The 17,702-nt window shown below is 36.8% G+C and overlaps 1 protein-coding gene and 1 long non-coding RNA gene across 5 annotated transcripts in view; one reads left to right on the forward strand and one right to left on the reverse strand.

Annotated features, from left to right (window-relative positions):
* Positions 1-148: 148 nt before the first annotated feature.
* Positions 149-16,819, reverse strand: LOC113007775 (extended synaptotagmin-3-like). Of its 4 annotated transcripts, none has more exons than XM_080290857.1 (24): positions 16,529-16,819; positions 16,094-16,422; positions 15,742-15,783; positions 11,712-11,846; positions 10,402-10,478; positions 10,230-10,299; positions 10,056-10,145; positions 9,915-9,970; positions 9,702-9,822; positions 9,324-9,500; positions 9,037-9,119; positions 8,756-8,804; positions 7,608-7,697; positions 7,405-7,467; positions 7,279-7,323; positions 5,350-5,421; positions 4,632-4,718; positions 4,188-4,337; positions 3,712-4,058; positions 3,480-3,578; positions 3,244-3,375; positions 3,007-3,112; positions 2,447-2,488; positions 149-970 (listed from the first exon to the last, which is right to left on the reverse strand). In XM_080290857.1, the coding sequence occupies exons 2-23, from the start codon at positions 16,397-16,399 to the stop codon at positions 2,471-2,473; spliced, it is 2,415 nt and encodes an 804-aa protein (XP_080146983.1). In that variant the 5' UTR covers positions 16,400-16,422; positions 16,529-16,819; the 3' UTR covers positions 149-970; positions 2,447-2,470. The 4 variants fall into 4 exon arrangements, with proteins under 4 accessions (XP_080146983.1, XP_080146982.1, XP_080146984.1 ...); XM_080290856.1 differs by lacking the exon at positions 2,447-2,488 and adding an exon at positions 2,397-2,446 and having other exon boundaries at positions 16,529-16,813; XM_080290858.1 differs by lacking the exon at positions 2,447-2,488 and having other exon boundaries at positions 16,529-16,818.
* The window catches only part of LOC145421092 (uncharacterized), a 32,219-nt gene continuing 30,592 nt past the window's right edge, over positions 16,076-17,702 (forward strand). Inside the window, exon 1 of the long non-coding RNA XR_013902381.1 lies at positions 16,076-16,214. This is a non-coding gene — a long non-coding RNA (uncharacterized LOC145421092). The remainder of the gene's footprint in view (positions 16,215-17,702) is intronic.

Consider the following 17,702-nt stretch of genomic DNA (forward strand, 5'->3'; position numbering starts at 1 on the left):
CTGTGCCTGCATATACCTATTCTTATTTCCTCAATACATTCAAAGAATGAATGATGTTGTATAAAATAAAGATACACAAAGATAGATCAAGATGAAGAAATCTGTTATGATCATACACTTATTGAAATTATTTCAAATACACCATGTGTTTACTGGACGATGTTTATTTGCCATAAATATTAGTAAAAATAAAAGTCACTTTAAACATCAACTCAAAAACAACAACCTGAAACTGGTTCTGTGCTCAATAATTAATACAAAACATTAAACTTTTAGTCAAGACAACGTCTTTACCATCCCACCATCAATGTTTGACAGTCTAATAATAGAGTCACTCTGATATTCTGATGCCTGTTGAAACCAATTTACCAAATACCAACTGAGCTATGAACTATTCAACTGACAACTGAAGCTATTCATAAAGGCTCTGAGTGAGTTTTTAAAATAGATTAATGTAGCTGGTCTGAGGTCTTTAGGTTTAAAATGCATACTGTACTTCTCCCTATATCGGTAACTGACATGTAAAATATTTTAAGTATGAGTTTGTGCATTTCAGTGTTTATCAAAGTGTGTAAACATTTTTTGCCCTGTATTGACTCATCTACACATTTCTTTTATTCCCCTCAGTATATTGCATAAAAACTGTAAAAACTATTTACACAAAATTACAAAGGTAGCTTTGGCTCGGATAAAACATTAAAAATACAGACACTGCCTTGTTTCTGTAGAGAAACGAATATTTTCTAATGCCTAGAAATTATATTATTAACAACCACTGGTTTTTATCCAGAAAACATGTGGAAACAAGAGAATCAGAATGCTCTCAGGTTTATTCTATTCCGAGTAAGATCTTCAGTAGGACTGTCTGGAAACCAGACTGACTTCTTATATCAGATCACAGCACACAGAAGTATTTCTCTGTTCCACTTCCTACATGGAGTTCCTCAGCCCAGGCAGAGTGAGATCATACCTTCAGAGAAAAGAAGCATGAAATGTTCATAAGATCATTAAGCATCAAATAAGCATGCATACTCTGCTTTTTTAGGGTCCATGCCCTACAACCAGATTTGGTCAACCAGTTCTTTACAAAACGTGTATTTGTTGCTGCAAGTTAAATGAGTTTTCCTGTTACTGGGTGGCTCTATTGCACAAAGTAATAAGAATTCATTTCCACTGAGATGTCAAGGAGGCTCGCAGAGTCACAGTCATGAAAAATTGATCTTGTTTCACTGGAATCAGACTTGTGAAATTTGAAAATGGACAAAATGGAGAAGTGCAGATAAAATAACAAATATGCAACTTCACCAGGAGTTCAGGTTGGAACCATTATTACGTAAGAACCATAGCATAACTGTTTCCAAATCATGTTTAACACTCGTCTTTTAAAAGCACACAAACATTTGCCATTTGAAGAGATCATCCTGTTTTAACAGGTGTAGTTTATTATTGTTTTGCTGAAATATGCAAGGCCTTTCCTTGAAAAAGGCATCACCTGGACGAGAGCATAAGTTCCTCTAAAGCAGTGACAGTGACTTTCCAGATGTGTAAGCCCTTAGATTGCAAGTCTTTACTTGTTTTTTTTTTTATATATTTCAATATTTTAATAACCTGTTGCCAAAAAATTTTGTTTCTTTTCAGTTTCACTTACTTTTCTATCCCTTTGTTGCCCTCTCCCAACTTTTCTGGACCATGTTACAGCTATGAAATTTGAAATAAGGTAATACTTTCTTGAAGGTTTCTCAGTTTAAACATTTCATATGTTTAAATTCTATATTCTATTATGGGTTTATATATATTTGCAAATCATTTTGAATTTTTATTTATGTTTTACACAGTTTCCTAACATTTTTGGAATTGTGATTGTTCTCTGTAATCTGACCACAAGTTTATCTGTACTTCAGCTAAATGAACTAAAACACAGAAACACAGAAACATTTGTCTTCTTATGCCTCACAATTGTGTAATTGGTACAAAAACAATGTGAGACTTCCATAAAAGCAGCAAGGAAGTTCCAGGAAGTTATATAGAAAAAAGGAAACCAGTTAAAAAGTGCCCAGCAACAAAGGTGCAGGCAGATTTTATTACTGCTGGACAAAGCCGCTGTAGCTGTTTCCATTATTTGTGCTAAGTCAATGAGCTGCAGGCTTGAGCTTCATTTACCACCAGATAAGACAGAGGAATAGAGAACCATCAATCTTATCTAACTCTCAGCAAGAAAGTCAATATGTGAATTTTCCTCAAACTGTTCCTTTAATTAAGCTGGTCAGGGAGGATTTTCTTTACAAACTGATGACCGCAAGACAATAAAAGAAGGAAGTATTGATACTTAAAGTCAGCACATTCACATTCAGTGTCACATAAATCTAATTGTAATAAGAGAAAACTGGCCCCCTTACCACGCTGTGACGCCTTTGACTAGATCGATTTCTGATAAATCTATTATTACCTGCAGAAAGAAGCAGAACTGCCATCAGTTGTCTGGAACAAGCTGCAAAAGTGTGATAGTGAAAGCAGCTAGGATTTCAATTTATGCCACATATGAAGAAAATAAAATAAATATTTAAACCACAATGAAGAAAAGTAGGAAAATGAGAGGTCGCATATTTGTCTGAAGAATGAGTAAACACATAAAGCAGTTTAGCTGAGTTAGAGAGATTTAAGCTTTTAAGGCTTTGAAGCTTGTGACAGGAAGAAAAATGCAGAATTTACCAGGAGCAGCATGAGTGTTATTAGCACAAAAAATATTGCTTATTTTTGTTACAATTGTTATGATAGCAGTACTTGTTATTTAAAAATATTTAAAAAATAGTTTTCAAGTTATATTTTCATAAACCATGCAATATATGTTTAGGATTTTTTTAATAAAAAGCAAATGTCAGCATAAATATGTATAAGAAAAAAAATGTACATGTATAAATATTGTTCCATATAGTTTTATATTTTTTTATATATTTTAAGACATCAATACCAAATGAGTAGTTCAGCTTCAAAATGAGCTTAACATACCGAACCTATGTCCTTTCTCTCTTGAGAGACCAAAATGCTGTTGTTTTTCACAGACACATCCAACTTCCTAGCTTGTGCCTCTTGAAGTAACACATCAAACTCAAACCTGTGATGAAAGCAGGTAAAGAAAGTGACACCATCTCAGTGTCTGCTTTAAAGACACACAAACTACAAAGTATAAAAATATAAATTATTCCTTTACAACAAACAAATGGTGAATGAGCGTATTAGACTTACTTTTCATTGAAGACGGGATTGATCATCCTCTTCTTGACATGCGTCTTCTTACGATGCTTCCAGGTTTGGTCGGGGAGGAGATACAGGCGGACATAAGAGTCTGTGCCGTGCTCACTGCAGGGCAACAAGTTCCTGTGTGGGAGAGGCCACGGTATTTAGGAGAACTGTTTCTGTATATTTTAATTAAAGCCTTTTAATAACTTAAATGGTAATGAGGACAGATTTTTGTGACATACCTGCATCTGATTATAAAGACTATAAGCTTATGTTTCAGGGTTGCATAGCGTACATTTAGCTCAATCTCTCCAAATGAACCCTGATGATTCCTAATGGCTCTAAAGAGAAAAAATTGCAAAGGTCAGTTTCATTTTTATACTTTTTTGAAAATGCAGCATCCAGCTCAGTTCAGGATATCTTTGGAAAGGTTAGAAGTTGACATTAAAGGACACGCAGAGAACAAAGTCTCACTCTGGAAATACGAATTCATCCGAGGGGTCAAAACTGGATGAAGTGATGGAGTTCTGCGACAGCAGGCTGTGAGAGGTCAGCCGGCGCACAATCGCAGATGATTTCCTTTTCTTAGATGCCTGGAAGGAGCCACGGCCTTGAGCTAAATAACCTTGATTTGGTGAAGCTGTCTCTTGGTTCGGAGTTGAGGGACCAGGGGTATTGTTGGAGGAAACTGTGTGAGGGGAAGATGGAGCATCGGAGGGACTGGAGACTGAGGTATTCCCTGCTTTTCTGGCCTGTTGCTGTTTGACTTCTGAAGAAGGATTGATGAAAGTCTTGGGTGGAGGCTCTTCCAAATTAAGAATCTGTGTGAGATAGAAGACATGAGCAATGCTACTTATGACAGAGGTGAATAAGACAATGAGAAAACCAACAGAGAACATTTGTTTTGTACAGGAAGACAGATGGATGTGTGTGTGTGTGTGCATGCCCACCCTGAGCGTGGCCTTCAGTTTGATCTGGCTGTTTGCTCCAGAGTGCTCTAGCAGGAAGTACTGGTCTAGAGTCAGGACCGAGGTGTTGAGGAGGCGACTAAGGGGCAGGTTGAGAACACCGAGGTGATTCTTCTTCTCAGGCTCTTTGACCTGAACCACACATGAACAAAAAAAATATTTAAAAAAACACAAATTACATTAACCTCATGAAGAGATCAGACAGACTGAAAGAGGTCTGGGTTCAGAATATGCTTCAGAATCATTTGTGTCAATTGTAGTAAAAGTTTCATTCTGAGTCAAAATTGGACAATTAAATGGGAACATGATAAATATAGCACTATATTTTTTTTTTATTAGCAGCAGTGATTATAGTCAAGTTTTTAAAAACAATACTTTCCAAATGGTTGTTTTTGACAGCAATTTGTTCTGGATTAAAAAACAAACCTGAACAAAGAGCTGCTGCGTGTTGACGTCACGCACAAAGAAGGTGAAGCCCTCCTCCCACACCGGGTCTTTGGAAGCATACACAACCTGGAGAAACAGTGCATCAGTAGTAATTCAAGTTATTCACTGCAAAAAGATGACACAGTTACTGTGCTTTGCGTTTGTAACTGCAGTATTTTTTTCGACGGACTTTATAATAGTTTCACTGATCTAGAGTCAAAATTCTTCCAGATAAAATGCAGTCAAAATGTATTTATTTTGGATCACTAAACCTAAAAATGTTGCTTAAAACTGTTGGTAGGTAAGTGACACACGTTCTTATTTGAAACCAGAAATGACAAAAATTGATTTTAAGACTTGAATTTTGCCAAAAATGCAGGTAGGTGCTCATTTTCAGATGGGTTCTCATCCCAAACTATTCTTCAGTTTTATTGAATTTAGGCTTTTATCAAATTTCAAATGAATTGATATCTCCATTTGATCTGTAGACCTCTACTCTGACCTCAGTTTTGATCTTCCTGGTAGCGGAAATGGTCTAAAATCTGTAAATATCATAAAAGTGATCTTTTTCATTCATAACAAATTGTAACTTAATGAAAAAAGGTGAAGCACTACCATTTAAAGCAAGTGCCCATACAGCTATAATAACAGCTTTAATGATCATATTTGATATCATAGGGGAAAGTTATGTGTTTTTATGGTAAAGTGAGAGCAATACCTTGCTTTTCTGAACATTGCTGTCAATGGAAAATTCAACAAAGCTGTTGGGAAAGGCTGCTCTCTTTGTGATCTGAAAACAAAGCAAAACAATGACCTGGTCAGAACATCCGTAGAGCTCTATTCCAATTCCAATACGGTCAAGTGGATCTGTTTCTTTCAGTCAGTGTCAATATAAAAAAACATATAACCTGCCTTATAATTGTAAACCTCTGCAAACCAGGTTAGGTAGCAGTTTACATCTGTTCCATTTTTTTTTCCTTTTTTTTGTGTGAATTTTGTCATAATTATGTGATGAATTCTGTGTGCTTTGTGAGATCTCCGTGAGCTTTTTCCTATAACCGGGTGAATATTTTGGATTTTTATATTGACTTTAAATGTGTTTTGAAGAACTAGTTTATCTGGTTGTTTATACTCATATTTTAAATGTAGTTGATTCTGCAGGAAATCGACGTTCAAATTTTTGGTAAGACAAAGACCAAGTCCCATGTAATTAAATGGAATTTCACAGAATTTTATTTGAAATTACTGTGTAATTATATTTACCCACAAATCCTTAAAGGTAGGCACAAAAGGGAGGTAACAAGTCAGCTTTTTTACAGGAAACAAAGAATAATTATAGTAAATGTGATTGCTGCATAACCAATTGTAAGCAGTGTTTAATTAATACAGTGACCGAGGAATCCTGCGAACACTCAGGATGAAGTCCTCATTAGGAGAATGGTTCACGGTGTCTCTATGGATTTGTAAATGTCATTTATCAAATGTATGTATGAGTTTGAGTGGGATTATATAAACATATAATTGCAACTACTTTACTATTTCATTTTTCACCTGGATTCTCTGGTAGCATTCTTTTGACACTCCTTTCATAAAAATATTATTTGGCTTGTACAAAACCAAAATTGGGAGTCTTCCAACAATAAACTGCAACGTTCTTTATTCAACTCTGTAATAAACCACACCACCAACTAAGACGAGGAAGAAGAAAAACATTTATCCTGACAATCATTACTGAAGCCGAAAAAAATACTAATGGCCAACCTGCATCTTTACACTTCCAAATAATGATGCATAAAGATAAGAAATTAAGTTTTCAGTTTATTTTTATCCTGCATTTTCACATTATAACCAGCAGAGGACAGTACTAATGAAATTAGGAAACCTTGAATTGAGAAAAGAGCAAAAGAGTTTTGTTATTTAAAAAAAAAAATCCTCAATAATTCTACCAGTTGGTTTATAATTATCTAAAATACCAAATGAATGGAATTCATATCAATTATGAAATCTGTGAAAGTAGAACCTTAATTTTTTTTTCCTTTTGTTTCCTCCATGTTCTAAGTTTCCTTCCTGCATGTTTCTTAAGGCTGGGAAATTTAATCTGAACATGTCTTGGTTCAAGGAGTTAGATGAAGAGCAGCTGGCAATAACAGGCATATACAATTACAGGCATGCGCCAGACAAACTGGAAAGACCACCTCTGAACACGCACAGGCACATCTAGAACAGCTACAGAAAGCAGATGACCTGACTGATATGGTGTTTTGGCATCAATACACAAAAGCACTATCAGCTGCAGGACATTGAAATGAATTAAATAAAAGTAAAACAAAGCTTTTGTTTCAATATGCTCATCTATTATTGTAAAAGAAAACATACTCTCACTGGCAAACTCAATAAGCTTTGGGCTCCCAATAACCCCCAAAATCACGGATATTTTTATAAACATGTTTAGGACAGAAAGACATAAGGGTCCTCAACGTGATCAAAACAAGTGATAGTGAAGGACTTGCTTTGCTGTCTCTATTATTAGAGCTAATATTGCACATTTGATCCAAATATCTGTATAAATTTGGCATTAAAACAAATTGCAACAAGAAAAACAAGGACACAGCCTGATGCATTAATGCTAGAAAAGCTGTCGTCTTACCTGCGCTTCTTTTGAGTTCTTCCTGAGCCTCTGGTGGTCTGAGGTCTGAGCAGGACAAAAATACAGCTGAGAACATTTGCATGACAACAACAAGAACAATACTACTTATCAACAGAAGGTGCTTACAGGTAGATCTGTGGCATTGTCCAGATACACCGCAAGTATGGCACAGGCAAAGTTGTCATTGGACTGGGAGAAAATGTTGTGAGAGGAAAGAAATGTGATTTCCACAGCAGTTGGACACTGACACACATACAGCTGCTGCTTTTAGTTCAAAGTGAAATATACAAATTCGAATGTTATTTTGAAGAAATAGTGGGCTGCTGTACCTCCTGCAGTAGGCTGGTGTCAGTCTGAAGGGAAAACCACTGGAGCTTAAGATGAACTTCACCGTGTGGCACATCCTCCAAAGGAAACCACTGCAAGAGTAAGAGGATGTTTGAATGGCTTTAGTGCAAATAGAAAACCAGGAAAAATGGTAGCACATGCATTTTATATGAAACAGTGCACTGTGGTGCAGAAATGTTGTGTTATGAAGATTAATCTATTGAATATTGATTTATTGATTAGCATTCAAATATCTCAGTGAATGCAGAAAAAAGATCTACCACAAAGTAAGAAAGCACGAGACAAGGCTAATCAAAAGGTATTGGCTGAAGCACATGCTTATTACGCCAACCCTTTTAACAGAAGATCTTTTAGCATGCAGCTCATGTACATACGGCTCGAAGCAAAGAGTAAAACAAAACAAAGAAAACAAGAGTTTCAGTATTATTATTATTGCTCTTTTCACTCTTGATTTATATATTTTTCTAATACTCTATTTTTAAACATGTCTTTAAACAAGGAAAATGAACTCCACCGTTTTAAATCACTGTGATAACTATTCCACAGGTTAACTCCTCTAACAGAAGCACATCTCTGCTTTATGTTCGTCCTTATCTTGTTTTTTTTAAGAAATCTGTTCCCCTTAAGTCATATTGACTCTCTCTGACTTTAAGTAGCTTCTGGGTACTGTGGCAAAGCAAGTTGTTTTGTGCTTTATCTGTGCCATTTTATATTCAACTAAATTATAAAATTTCAGGGTATTCAGATTAATAAACAAAATGTTAGTTAGTTCTATATAGTTCGATTGATTTATAATTCTTATAGCTCTTTTTTGTAACTCGGAAATAGGAAGAGTATTTGTTTATATGCATTACCCCATGTCTCAAGACAATAAGTCATATGGAAGCAACAGAGAACAATAAAGTGTGTATAATGATTTCTTGTTCAGGACATGCTTTGTTTTGTAGAGAATAGCAATGGTTTTTGAAATGTTTGCTTTCACGTGGTTTATATGAGACTTCCAGCTAAGCTTATCATCAGTTATCACTCCAAGAAATTTATTTTCGTACACTCTTTCAGTTTCAATTCCATTAACCCTGATTTTAGATACATTTTTCATTTGTCAGCTCTTCAGGGTAAAAGATCTCACCTGATCCATTTGTTTCTCTCTCTTCACTTCTCCCAAATCGAGCTTATAGCTAAAGCAGACAGCCAATGTAAAATACAAATCACATTGTTAATGTCAATATTAGTTAGATTTTTTATAAGCTCTTCATAGGTAAGAATCCACTGATGCCAGGAACTTTGAGAAGGGCTTTTCTTAGAATTTTACTGAGGCATAACTGACTCTGCACGAGGACTGCAGCCTGCATGATGAGATAAGGAAAAGCCAAGAAAAACATCATCATAACTCAAAACTGTACGACATACCTTCCAAGGAAATCATCTTTATCTACATCTTCATCATACAGCTCCACTTCTAGCTCTTGGCCAGGAGCCTCGTGGACAACAAACTGCACAGATAAAAAAAGCGAGGAAGTTTTTAAAAGCACTAAGATGACAAGGTTACATGCAGAAAATGGAATATTAGATACTGATGCTGTACAACAATACAATGAAACAAGTAAAACCGAAGATGAGTGACACACCCAGCATTACAGGGTATGAAATACAGTCATGTGTTTGAATTTTGTGTGGGGGAGTTCGTGTTAGCCTACCTCATACACTTCATTCCATCTTGGATGTAGATTCTTTTTCACAGTCTTGCTTTTGAAGTGTATGTTGCCCACTCTGAGTGTGGCATAGGGGTCTGATTTGCCTTTCACTAAACCCATCACGTATGTGTCCATAGCCAGCAGGTCCCTGGCTTCCAGCAAGTGGACCCTCACCACCCCCTATGAGGAAAAAACACGAGATTCATATGAATGATAGTGTCTTTGTATAGGTAACAAGTAAAGGTAAAAATAGGTTTAAAGAGCAAATAGTTAACATATTTTTTTAATCTTAAAATTCACTGTGCTTATAAAAAAAATCCAAGTAGCTGCTGGTTATAAGGCGAAGCTAAATGTGTGAATTGGAAATGTGATGGTACTTACACGAGGAAGTGGAAACCTCATTTGGTCCATTTTGACCTGGTCTATGAGGGGAATACACATGCGGTTGGGCAACACTATAAAAGAAGCAATGATGTTCATGATGGTCTCCTCTGACAGTGAACTGTAAAGTGAAAGATGGAGTGAGACAAGCAAACATCAAAAATTCTGGATGAATCGGTAATAATAGGATTCTTTTTTTAAAGATTCTCTGACCTAAAGGCGGGGCTGCTCAAAAGGTTTGTCATGCCAGTCCAGTTTATTTTTAATGTCTGAAAAAAAGAGCGCTTTCGATAATATTAAACACACAACTACACTTCTCACAACTCCACACTGAGAAAATCTGTGGCCACTTACAGGGCGGCGAATGAAGAAAAAAGTGACTCCTCCCACCAGCGGTGTTTGACCAATAAGAGGCTCTAAAATAACTCTCATCATCCCCTGGAGCTGGAAGATTCAGTGAAAGTTTTACAAGAATAGTAAACATATGATACAGATGATGGAGAGAAAACAGGAAAATGAGATGCTCACTTTAACGCCTTTCACACCAGCTGTCATTGCTGAGTTCATGTCAGCACGAATGTCCACATCACCGTCATAACTGCAGAGTAAACTGAGCTGGTCAGACATAAATGATGGCAAGAGAAAACATCCTGCACACGACTTAGAATTTAAAGTAAAAAAAAAAATGTATTTGACCGACCTTATGTTCATGTCCAGAATCACTTCCCTATGTTCCACTTCATGTGTGTATGCTCTTATTCCAGTGATCTTGAGAGGCTGAAAATAAAGAAGCATTTAAAGAAAACCATTCAGCCACAACACATCACCTCCAACGCATTTCCAATGAATAAATGTCACTGGATATTAGGGTGGATTTCCAGGAGAACAAATACAAACTCGATTTAAAATGTAAATAAAAGCAAAATGCAAAATTTGCAAATCCCACAGACCTATAATTTATTCACAGTAGAACTGAGAAAATGGACCATTTTAAGAAAAAAAATACTCATAGTTCATTTTGAACTCCATGTCTTAAAAAGGTTTGGAGCATCTTAGAAAGAGAGAGTTTCTAAGAAGTAATGATGGACTGCAAAAACATGGATTGCCTGCAGTAGAAGAACTTTCACCAACTAAAAACATCAGAAGCAGAAAGAAGAGTGGTAAACGTGACTGCATCCCAACTTTTCTGAGACGTGTTGCTGCTATCACATTCAAAATGAGCTAACATTTTTCTTTAAATTATGTATTTTCTCACTTGAAATATTTGACATATTTTGTGTTCTGTTGTGAATGAAATACAGATTTATGAGATTTGCATTGCGTTCTGTTTTTATTTCCATTACAGTCACCCTGTAATGTGTAGGGAGATGAAGACCCGAGTGCAGACTGAACACGAGTCATTGATTAGATCGTTGACAGATTTCAGAAAAGAAGCAAAGAATAAGGTACCACAGTATAACTGAAAAGTTGCTGAAAAACAACAAACTTGGAAACATACTAGGGCTATGGAACACTGAGAAAGGTGAACAGAAGTGCTGACAAGGGGAGACAGAAACTATATATATATATATATATATATATATATATATATATATATATATATATATATATATATATATATATATATATATATATATATATATATATATATATATATACACACACAGTGGAACGAAGCGTGCTACAAGCAACCAACTCCCAAAATGAAGCAGGAAAAGCAAACCTTAACAGGGAAAACACACAAATGAAAATGAAGGAGACTCAACGCAACAGGAAGTGACATTGAGGGAAGAACTAAACTCTAAAGCAACTGAGAACTAGGAACAAAACAAAACACACAGAACACAGAATGAATGAAGTAAATGTAAACACTAAATAAGCCAGGAATTAAATAAATAATTAAACTAAACAAAACTTCAAAGTGCAAAAAGCTCAAAATGCTGGGTAGCAGCCACAGGACCATGACAGACCCAGTTCCTTTTCAGAACTGCACAAATCAAAGACACTCACAATGCGCCCAAAGTGGATTTTGGTAAAAGTAAAAGTTTTCAGTGAAGGACTGGAGAACCTGATGGACTGCTGGATGTTTTCTCTAAGTAGCTTCTCCATGTACGTCCCAAAAAAAGGCCACGCCTGCTTCAACACCTGACAACACATGACCAAAAAAACATGTGAACACTTGATTCAGAATAGCAAACTGAAATGTACTCACAACGTTAACTGAGATTAACACTAAAAGGCTTAATGTATCAAATGCTTTGTTTAGCTTTCTAAAATTACAATTTAGTTGTAAAATAATTTTGTTAGTAATTATTTAATATAGTTTGCACTTCCTGCAGTCTCCGTGTTGCTTTCAGCTAATCTATCTCTGACTTTGACCTTCTGTCCTCATGCTTTGCATCAAGGTGTAGGTTTTGTGTACTCTAGATCAGCAGGGCCTTAACCAGTTCGTGTTATAGAGGAATAACCGAATATCTTCTGGATTGTGTTTATTTTCAGCAGAATAGAAATCACAGTAATAGCTACAAAAGGTATATAAAGGCATAAAAGTTATCTGGCAGCACGGTGGCAGGGTGGATACCACTGTTGCCGCACAGCAAGAAGGTCCTGAGTTCAGTTCCTCCATCAGGCTGGGGTCATTCTGTGTGGAGTTGGCATGTTCTCCCCATGTTTGCGTGGGTTCCCTCCGGGTACTCTGGCTTCTTCCCATTGTCCAAAGACATGCAGTTTGTGGGGATAGGTTAATTGATTAATCTATATTGCCCATAGGTGTGAATGCAAATGGTTGTCTCTCTCTGTGTGTTAGTCCTGCGACAGACTGACGACCTGTCCAGGGGCGTACGCCGCCTCCCGCCCTATGACAGCTGGGATAGGCTCCAGTGCTGCCTGCAACCCTGAAAAGGATAAGCGGAAGCGAATGGCTGGACTATAAAAGGTATTATTAATGTCCTGTTGTGTGTATTGCCCAGCTGAATGTCTGACTGTGAGTGACTTTCCTTTGTTACGCTGGAGTTGATTTGCTAGGAATTTGCTTGATTTATTATTTTCTTTGAAATTGTTATTTCTAGGTTGTGTTCTTACATAAAATATTCTGTAATTCTCCCCATGGTTGTTGGCTTGGGTTTGTTATGTGTCTGTCTGTTAGTTTTTTTTACTTTTCCTTCAATAGCACATTCCAATTTTTGTCCTGTTTTTTCTTCTATAAGGAGCTTGCTTTTTCTGTTTAACAAAGTAAAAAAGGAGTTGTACAAAGAAAATCATTTGTTTCTATGAACTCTTTCTTTTTGTGTCAATTATGTCCATGAATAGGGACCTGGGTACAATTAAAATCTATAACATTTCCTGTATGAGGAGAACTTTTGTTTTGTTTCTGCCTGAAAACAAATACCACATACATTCCAAAAAACAAGTTGCTGCTTGTCTGTGTCACTGCATTCAGAATGCTGTGTTGGGTTGAGCACAGGTAGCTGACTTGGCCATTGAAGAATATCCATTATTGCCCTGCGAAACTCTTACACTATACTTTGGGTAATTGTCCATTTGATTTTTTGCTCTGTGAATGATAGATCTACCTCTTTAAGAGTGTTCTTGGCCTGGTTAGATGCAGTGAAGTTTTTCTTAACCATGGAAACAATTGTGTTATAATGCACTTTAGTTGTCTTCTGTGGTCTTTCTTTGCTTTTGGTGTTGCTGAGCTGGCTAGGGCATTGAATCTTTGTAAGAATATACCAGATTGTTAATTTGGCTGCAGGTTTTTGCTCTTTCTGTCTCTCTCTTTCTCTGAAAGGTTTTTGTTTTGTTTTGTTTTAGTCTCATAAAGTCCTTATTCACATGCATCAGCATGTTTTAGGAACTCCCATAAGTTCATTAGGTGACCATAAACTCTGATCAGTAATCTGGTAGGAATGATTCCTGGGAATTGTGGATGGAAGGACAGATGACAGACACCTCATCACTGCACAAACTCATCTGCAAGGTGAGCTGAAAATACTATACTTTAAAGTAAAGCTGGAAGTCAGCACTTCTATCATATATTGACTGTTTGATTTCAAATCCACTGTTGCGAAATACAGACGAAAAATTATTTTTTTAAAAAGAAGAGAAGAGAAACCTTTATTAGTCCCATACGTAGGAAATTTGTTGTGTCACAGCAGAAAGTGGAGAGTGCAAGTTACAGTAGTAAAACTTATCATTGTCCAAGATTTAATGGACCTAAGTGTAGCTGATTCAATATTTACAGACTAATACTGATGTATTGGATACCAGATTTTATGATATTTGATGTGGGCTTATTTGGACATACTTTCAGTGCCAATTAAATCACCAATTAACTGAACATGCATGGAACAGGGTGAGCATGTAAACGCCACATAGAACGACAAAAGGTTCAAACCAGGAGTCATGGTGCTACCACTTCACACCCCCCAAATATGGGACAAGTAAGGTAGTTCTGACTCTCATTACATGCAGCACAGTACATTTTAAAAATAAGTGGTGCCAAGTTCTGGTTAGGTCTAACTAAACTGTTGAATAAACTAATCAACAATGACTCCATTTTTTTTCTTTTTGACTGATTTTTAACATGCCATAATTTTGCATTTATATGAAACTAACAGATTTTTCTTTAAATCTGTTAAAAATCATTATTTGGTGCATGTTGTTAGGTTCCATATGACATAAGCAGCAGATCCACTGTTGGAATGGCTGCAGTGTGCCTACATGTTCTCTCTCCCACATTTTCCATCTTTCTTCCAATGTTTGTGTCAAAATAAAGATGACAATTGTCATAAATTAGCCTAAAAATGCATCAAAAGAACGAAACATTACAAACATGGGCGGGATTCTACTTGATCTTAATGAGGTCACCTAAAGGTATCCAGTACAGCCCGATCCGGCAGGGAGGTGTGGGACGCCAGATCAGGCGCCCCCTGTTTTTGTCTTACTTCTCTCTATCGCCTTTTCTATCCCTTTCAAGAAGTTAGGCTCCATAAAAGAGGTAAGTATTATTTCTCAGTTGCAGTGAATAGATAGAAAATAAACTGTGGGAAACTAAACAGAAGAAAGAAGAAGAGAAATAACAAGTTAACATAAACCAGTGACACACTCCAGGGCCTGATCAACCCTGGCAGGGCCTCCTTGGATGAGGGTGTCTAGTGATGATGGCCGAAATACCCGATGAATCCAATTTGTCCTAAATTTTAAAATCATAAGCTAGATCAGATCTCTAATCCTTAAACCTAACCAAGGAAGGAAAATGTCAGATTAGCCTGGGTAAAAGTCACACAACGATGCGTGCTGCTGACAAAGTTTCTGGGCTGCCTTTCCTCATAACAGCCATCCCTCAAGAGTCTCTCCATCTAAAGCAGTGCATTATCAGGGATTGTAGCATCTAGTCCTTCTTACTGAATCACCCTACAGTCCATATTCAAACCTTTTATGGTTGTAAAGCTGAAACAGTTGATTGTTATAGATACTTGAGACTCTGGCTGGATGATAAAGAGACTTTTCTACAAAAAGAAAAAGAAAAAAGATGAAGATCTGGTTTTTATATAGTTTTTTTTTTTTAAATCTCATTCATAAGCTGCAAGATCATTGCACAACCCACAATTTTGTCTTCACTTGATTATGGTGCTATTGTTTTATGAGTGCATCTATATCCACCTTAAGGTCTCTAATGGGAGTTTTTCCTTCACACTGTTTCCAAAGTGCTTGCTCAGTGAGTCATATGTTGTCTGTATGCATTATTGTCGGGTCTAATTAACAATATAAAGCACCTTGAGGTGACTGTTGTTGTGATATGACGCTGTATAAATAAAATTGAATTGAATTAATTTGAATTAAATTCTGTGTATCACAGTGCATAATGTGAAAATTTTAAATTGTTGTATTTGTGCATCTGCAACTACTCTTGCACCTGTTTTTAGTCTTGGTATCTTTCTTGAAAAAGAGATTTCAATCTCACCGAGAGAACCTGTTTAAAAAAAAAGGACTTAATAGATAATATCACTCTTAACATGTGAAAAATGTTTGAATACTGTACCTTGTTAAGCCAGTGAACCTTCTCTACATCAGAGAATTGCACCTTTGGGGGAAAAGCATTAAAGTTAAAATCTTGATGCATGCTCAATCATCCAGGTAAGTCAATCTCCAAAAGTTGATTCTGTTCATCTGGACGAAGCGTTTTGTGGGAGAAACGTTTCGTCACTCATCCAAGTGAAACGTTTCTCCCACAAAACGCTTCGTCCAGATGAACAGAATCAACTTTTGGACATTAAAGTTAAAAGTTGATGTGTCACAGTGTCATGCATGACGGCGTTGGTGGAAGACGAAGAGGTGTGGTGATTAAAAACCTCCCTCAGAAGTTTAGGCTGTAACAGAAAAACAGAACATACCCAGGATGCCATCGGTAAGGCACTTCTCAGCTCGGTTTTGATCGCGCGTTTTTCATTGTCCACTAAGTCGATGGCTGATGTGATCCGGGCGACTTTCCATTGGCGATTTTTCTTCCAGTAGGTGAGCATAAACACGCACAGCAATACCCAGCTGATGTTGATGCCCAGATAGCCTAACAGATACACAGGGTAGCAGATGAACACCGCTCTCCCGCAGTACATCACGAACTCTATTATTACGTGGTTAACAGTCGAGGAGCTCAGCCTGTCCGTGCACTGCATGCTTTCGGACGGTTTCTGTGCCATCGGGTCAGACACGGTCTGAGGACCTGGTTCAGAAAACGCACTTATTGTATGATCAGAGGGCGAACAACTTTCTGTGTATTTCATTTCATTTTCATTTGAAAAGTAGACAAACCAGTCCTCCCCACTTACCTCGCGCTCATAGTAGTCCTAAACCTTCTCCGTGTTTTTTTTTTAAACAAAAATAAATATGCAGGATAAAATGACGGAAATAAATCCAGACCTGGAACTTAGATTTCCACGCTGTATGCCTATTCTGCACCGGGAGGTGCTGTGTAAGTCAGTGCCAAAACACCCCGAACCATATTGTTGATGTTGTAACTACACAGTAACGTCATCAGGGCACGAGCGCACAATCACACGCACGTTGTTGCACTTTTGATTCCTTACTGGCACCTACTGTGTCAGTAGTGCGCTTCAAGTCAGGACTTTCCACGCACACGGAGATGTGCTTATAAGGTCTCGGTTCTCTTTGGATCTTAAAATTCCTCAGTGATGAAGTTTAACAAATACAGATACAGATCCTCTCTTACTGAACCCGACTTTATTGCGCTCGTTTAAGTCCCAAACAGACCGCATTTCTCTCCATGGACAAGAAAAAAGGAACGGAGAAATAGCAGATGACGTAATTAACAAAAAGGAAACTTATATATTTTTTGTTACCAATTCTCATCTTTCTTTTATCATTATTTCAATTCATGTTTTCATTCATATCTTTATTTAGCTTCATTTGATTTTTTTTTTTGTCTTTTTCTTAGTATTATCATTACCATCAGTAGTGGTACAAATAGTACTGGCGGTGGTATTATTACTTATATTGTTATTATTACCAATATTTTTAATATTATTACTGATATTATTATTATTTAATGATGACTCATCTAACCACATAATGTAGATCCCCATATCCACGCATTGGGTTCAACCACATGAAACTCACACCCAGTTTTAATTGAATGCAAACTCTACAAATATGTACAAATGTTTGTTTGTTTGTTTGTTTGTGTTCTACTCTTTTTCAATGTATTCTTTTTCTCTTGTTTGTGTCAGTGCACATTTTCTTCATAGTTGTTTTTGGCAATGCTGATTAATTCTGGCATTTTCACTATGCATGTTTCACATTTTTATTACCCACTTGTAAACATCTACTCTTACCAGTAGCAGTTTATAAGAGAAAATATATTGAGCAGAATCAAATTGCGTGTGGTTTGTGTGGCCCCCCCACAACGGTCCCAGTTTCACTTAAGCTAGACATCAAGATTGAGCTGGAAAGGATGTGCAGCAGGTTATGGTGTAAGGGCAGAGA

The sequence above is a fragment of the Astatotilapia calliptera genome, chromosome 16 (genome assembly GCF_964374335.1).
Source record: "Astatotilapia calliptera chromosome 16, fAstCal68.1, whole genome shotgun sequence".
Classification (NCBI taxonomy): Eukaryota; Metazoa; Chordata; class Actinopteri; order Cichliformes; family Cichlidae; genus Astatotilapia; species Astatotilapia calliptera.

What these genes read in the sequence shown, in the direction of transcription:
- LOC113007775 (XM_080290856.1), bottom strand. Translation starts at nt 16,399, where the DNA reads ATGGCACAGAAACCGTCCGAAAGCATGCAGTGCACGGACAGGCTGAGC. An exon ending in TTTTCTTCATTCGCCGCCCT is followed by an intron (nt 9,971 to 10,055) that starts GTAAGTGGCCAC and finishes TCTTTTTTTCAG; the next exon opens with ACATTAAAAATAAACTGGAC. An exon ending in AATCCCGTCTTCAATGAAAA is followed by an intron (nt 3,113 to 3,243) that starts GTAAGTCTAATA and finishes CTTTCATCACAG; the next exon opens with GTTTGAGTTTGATGTGTTAC.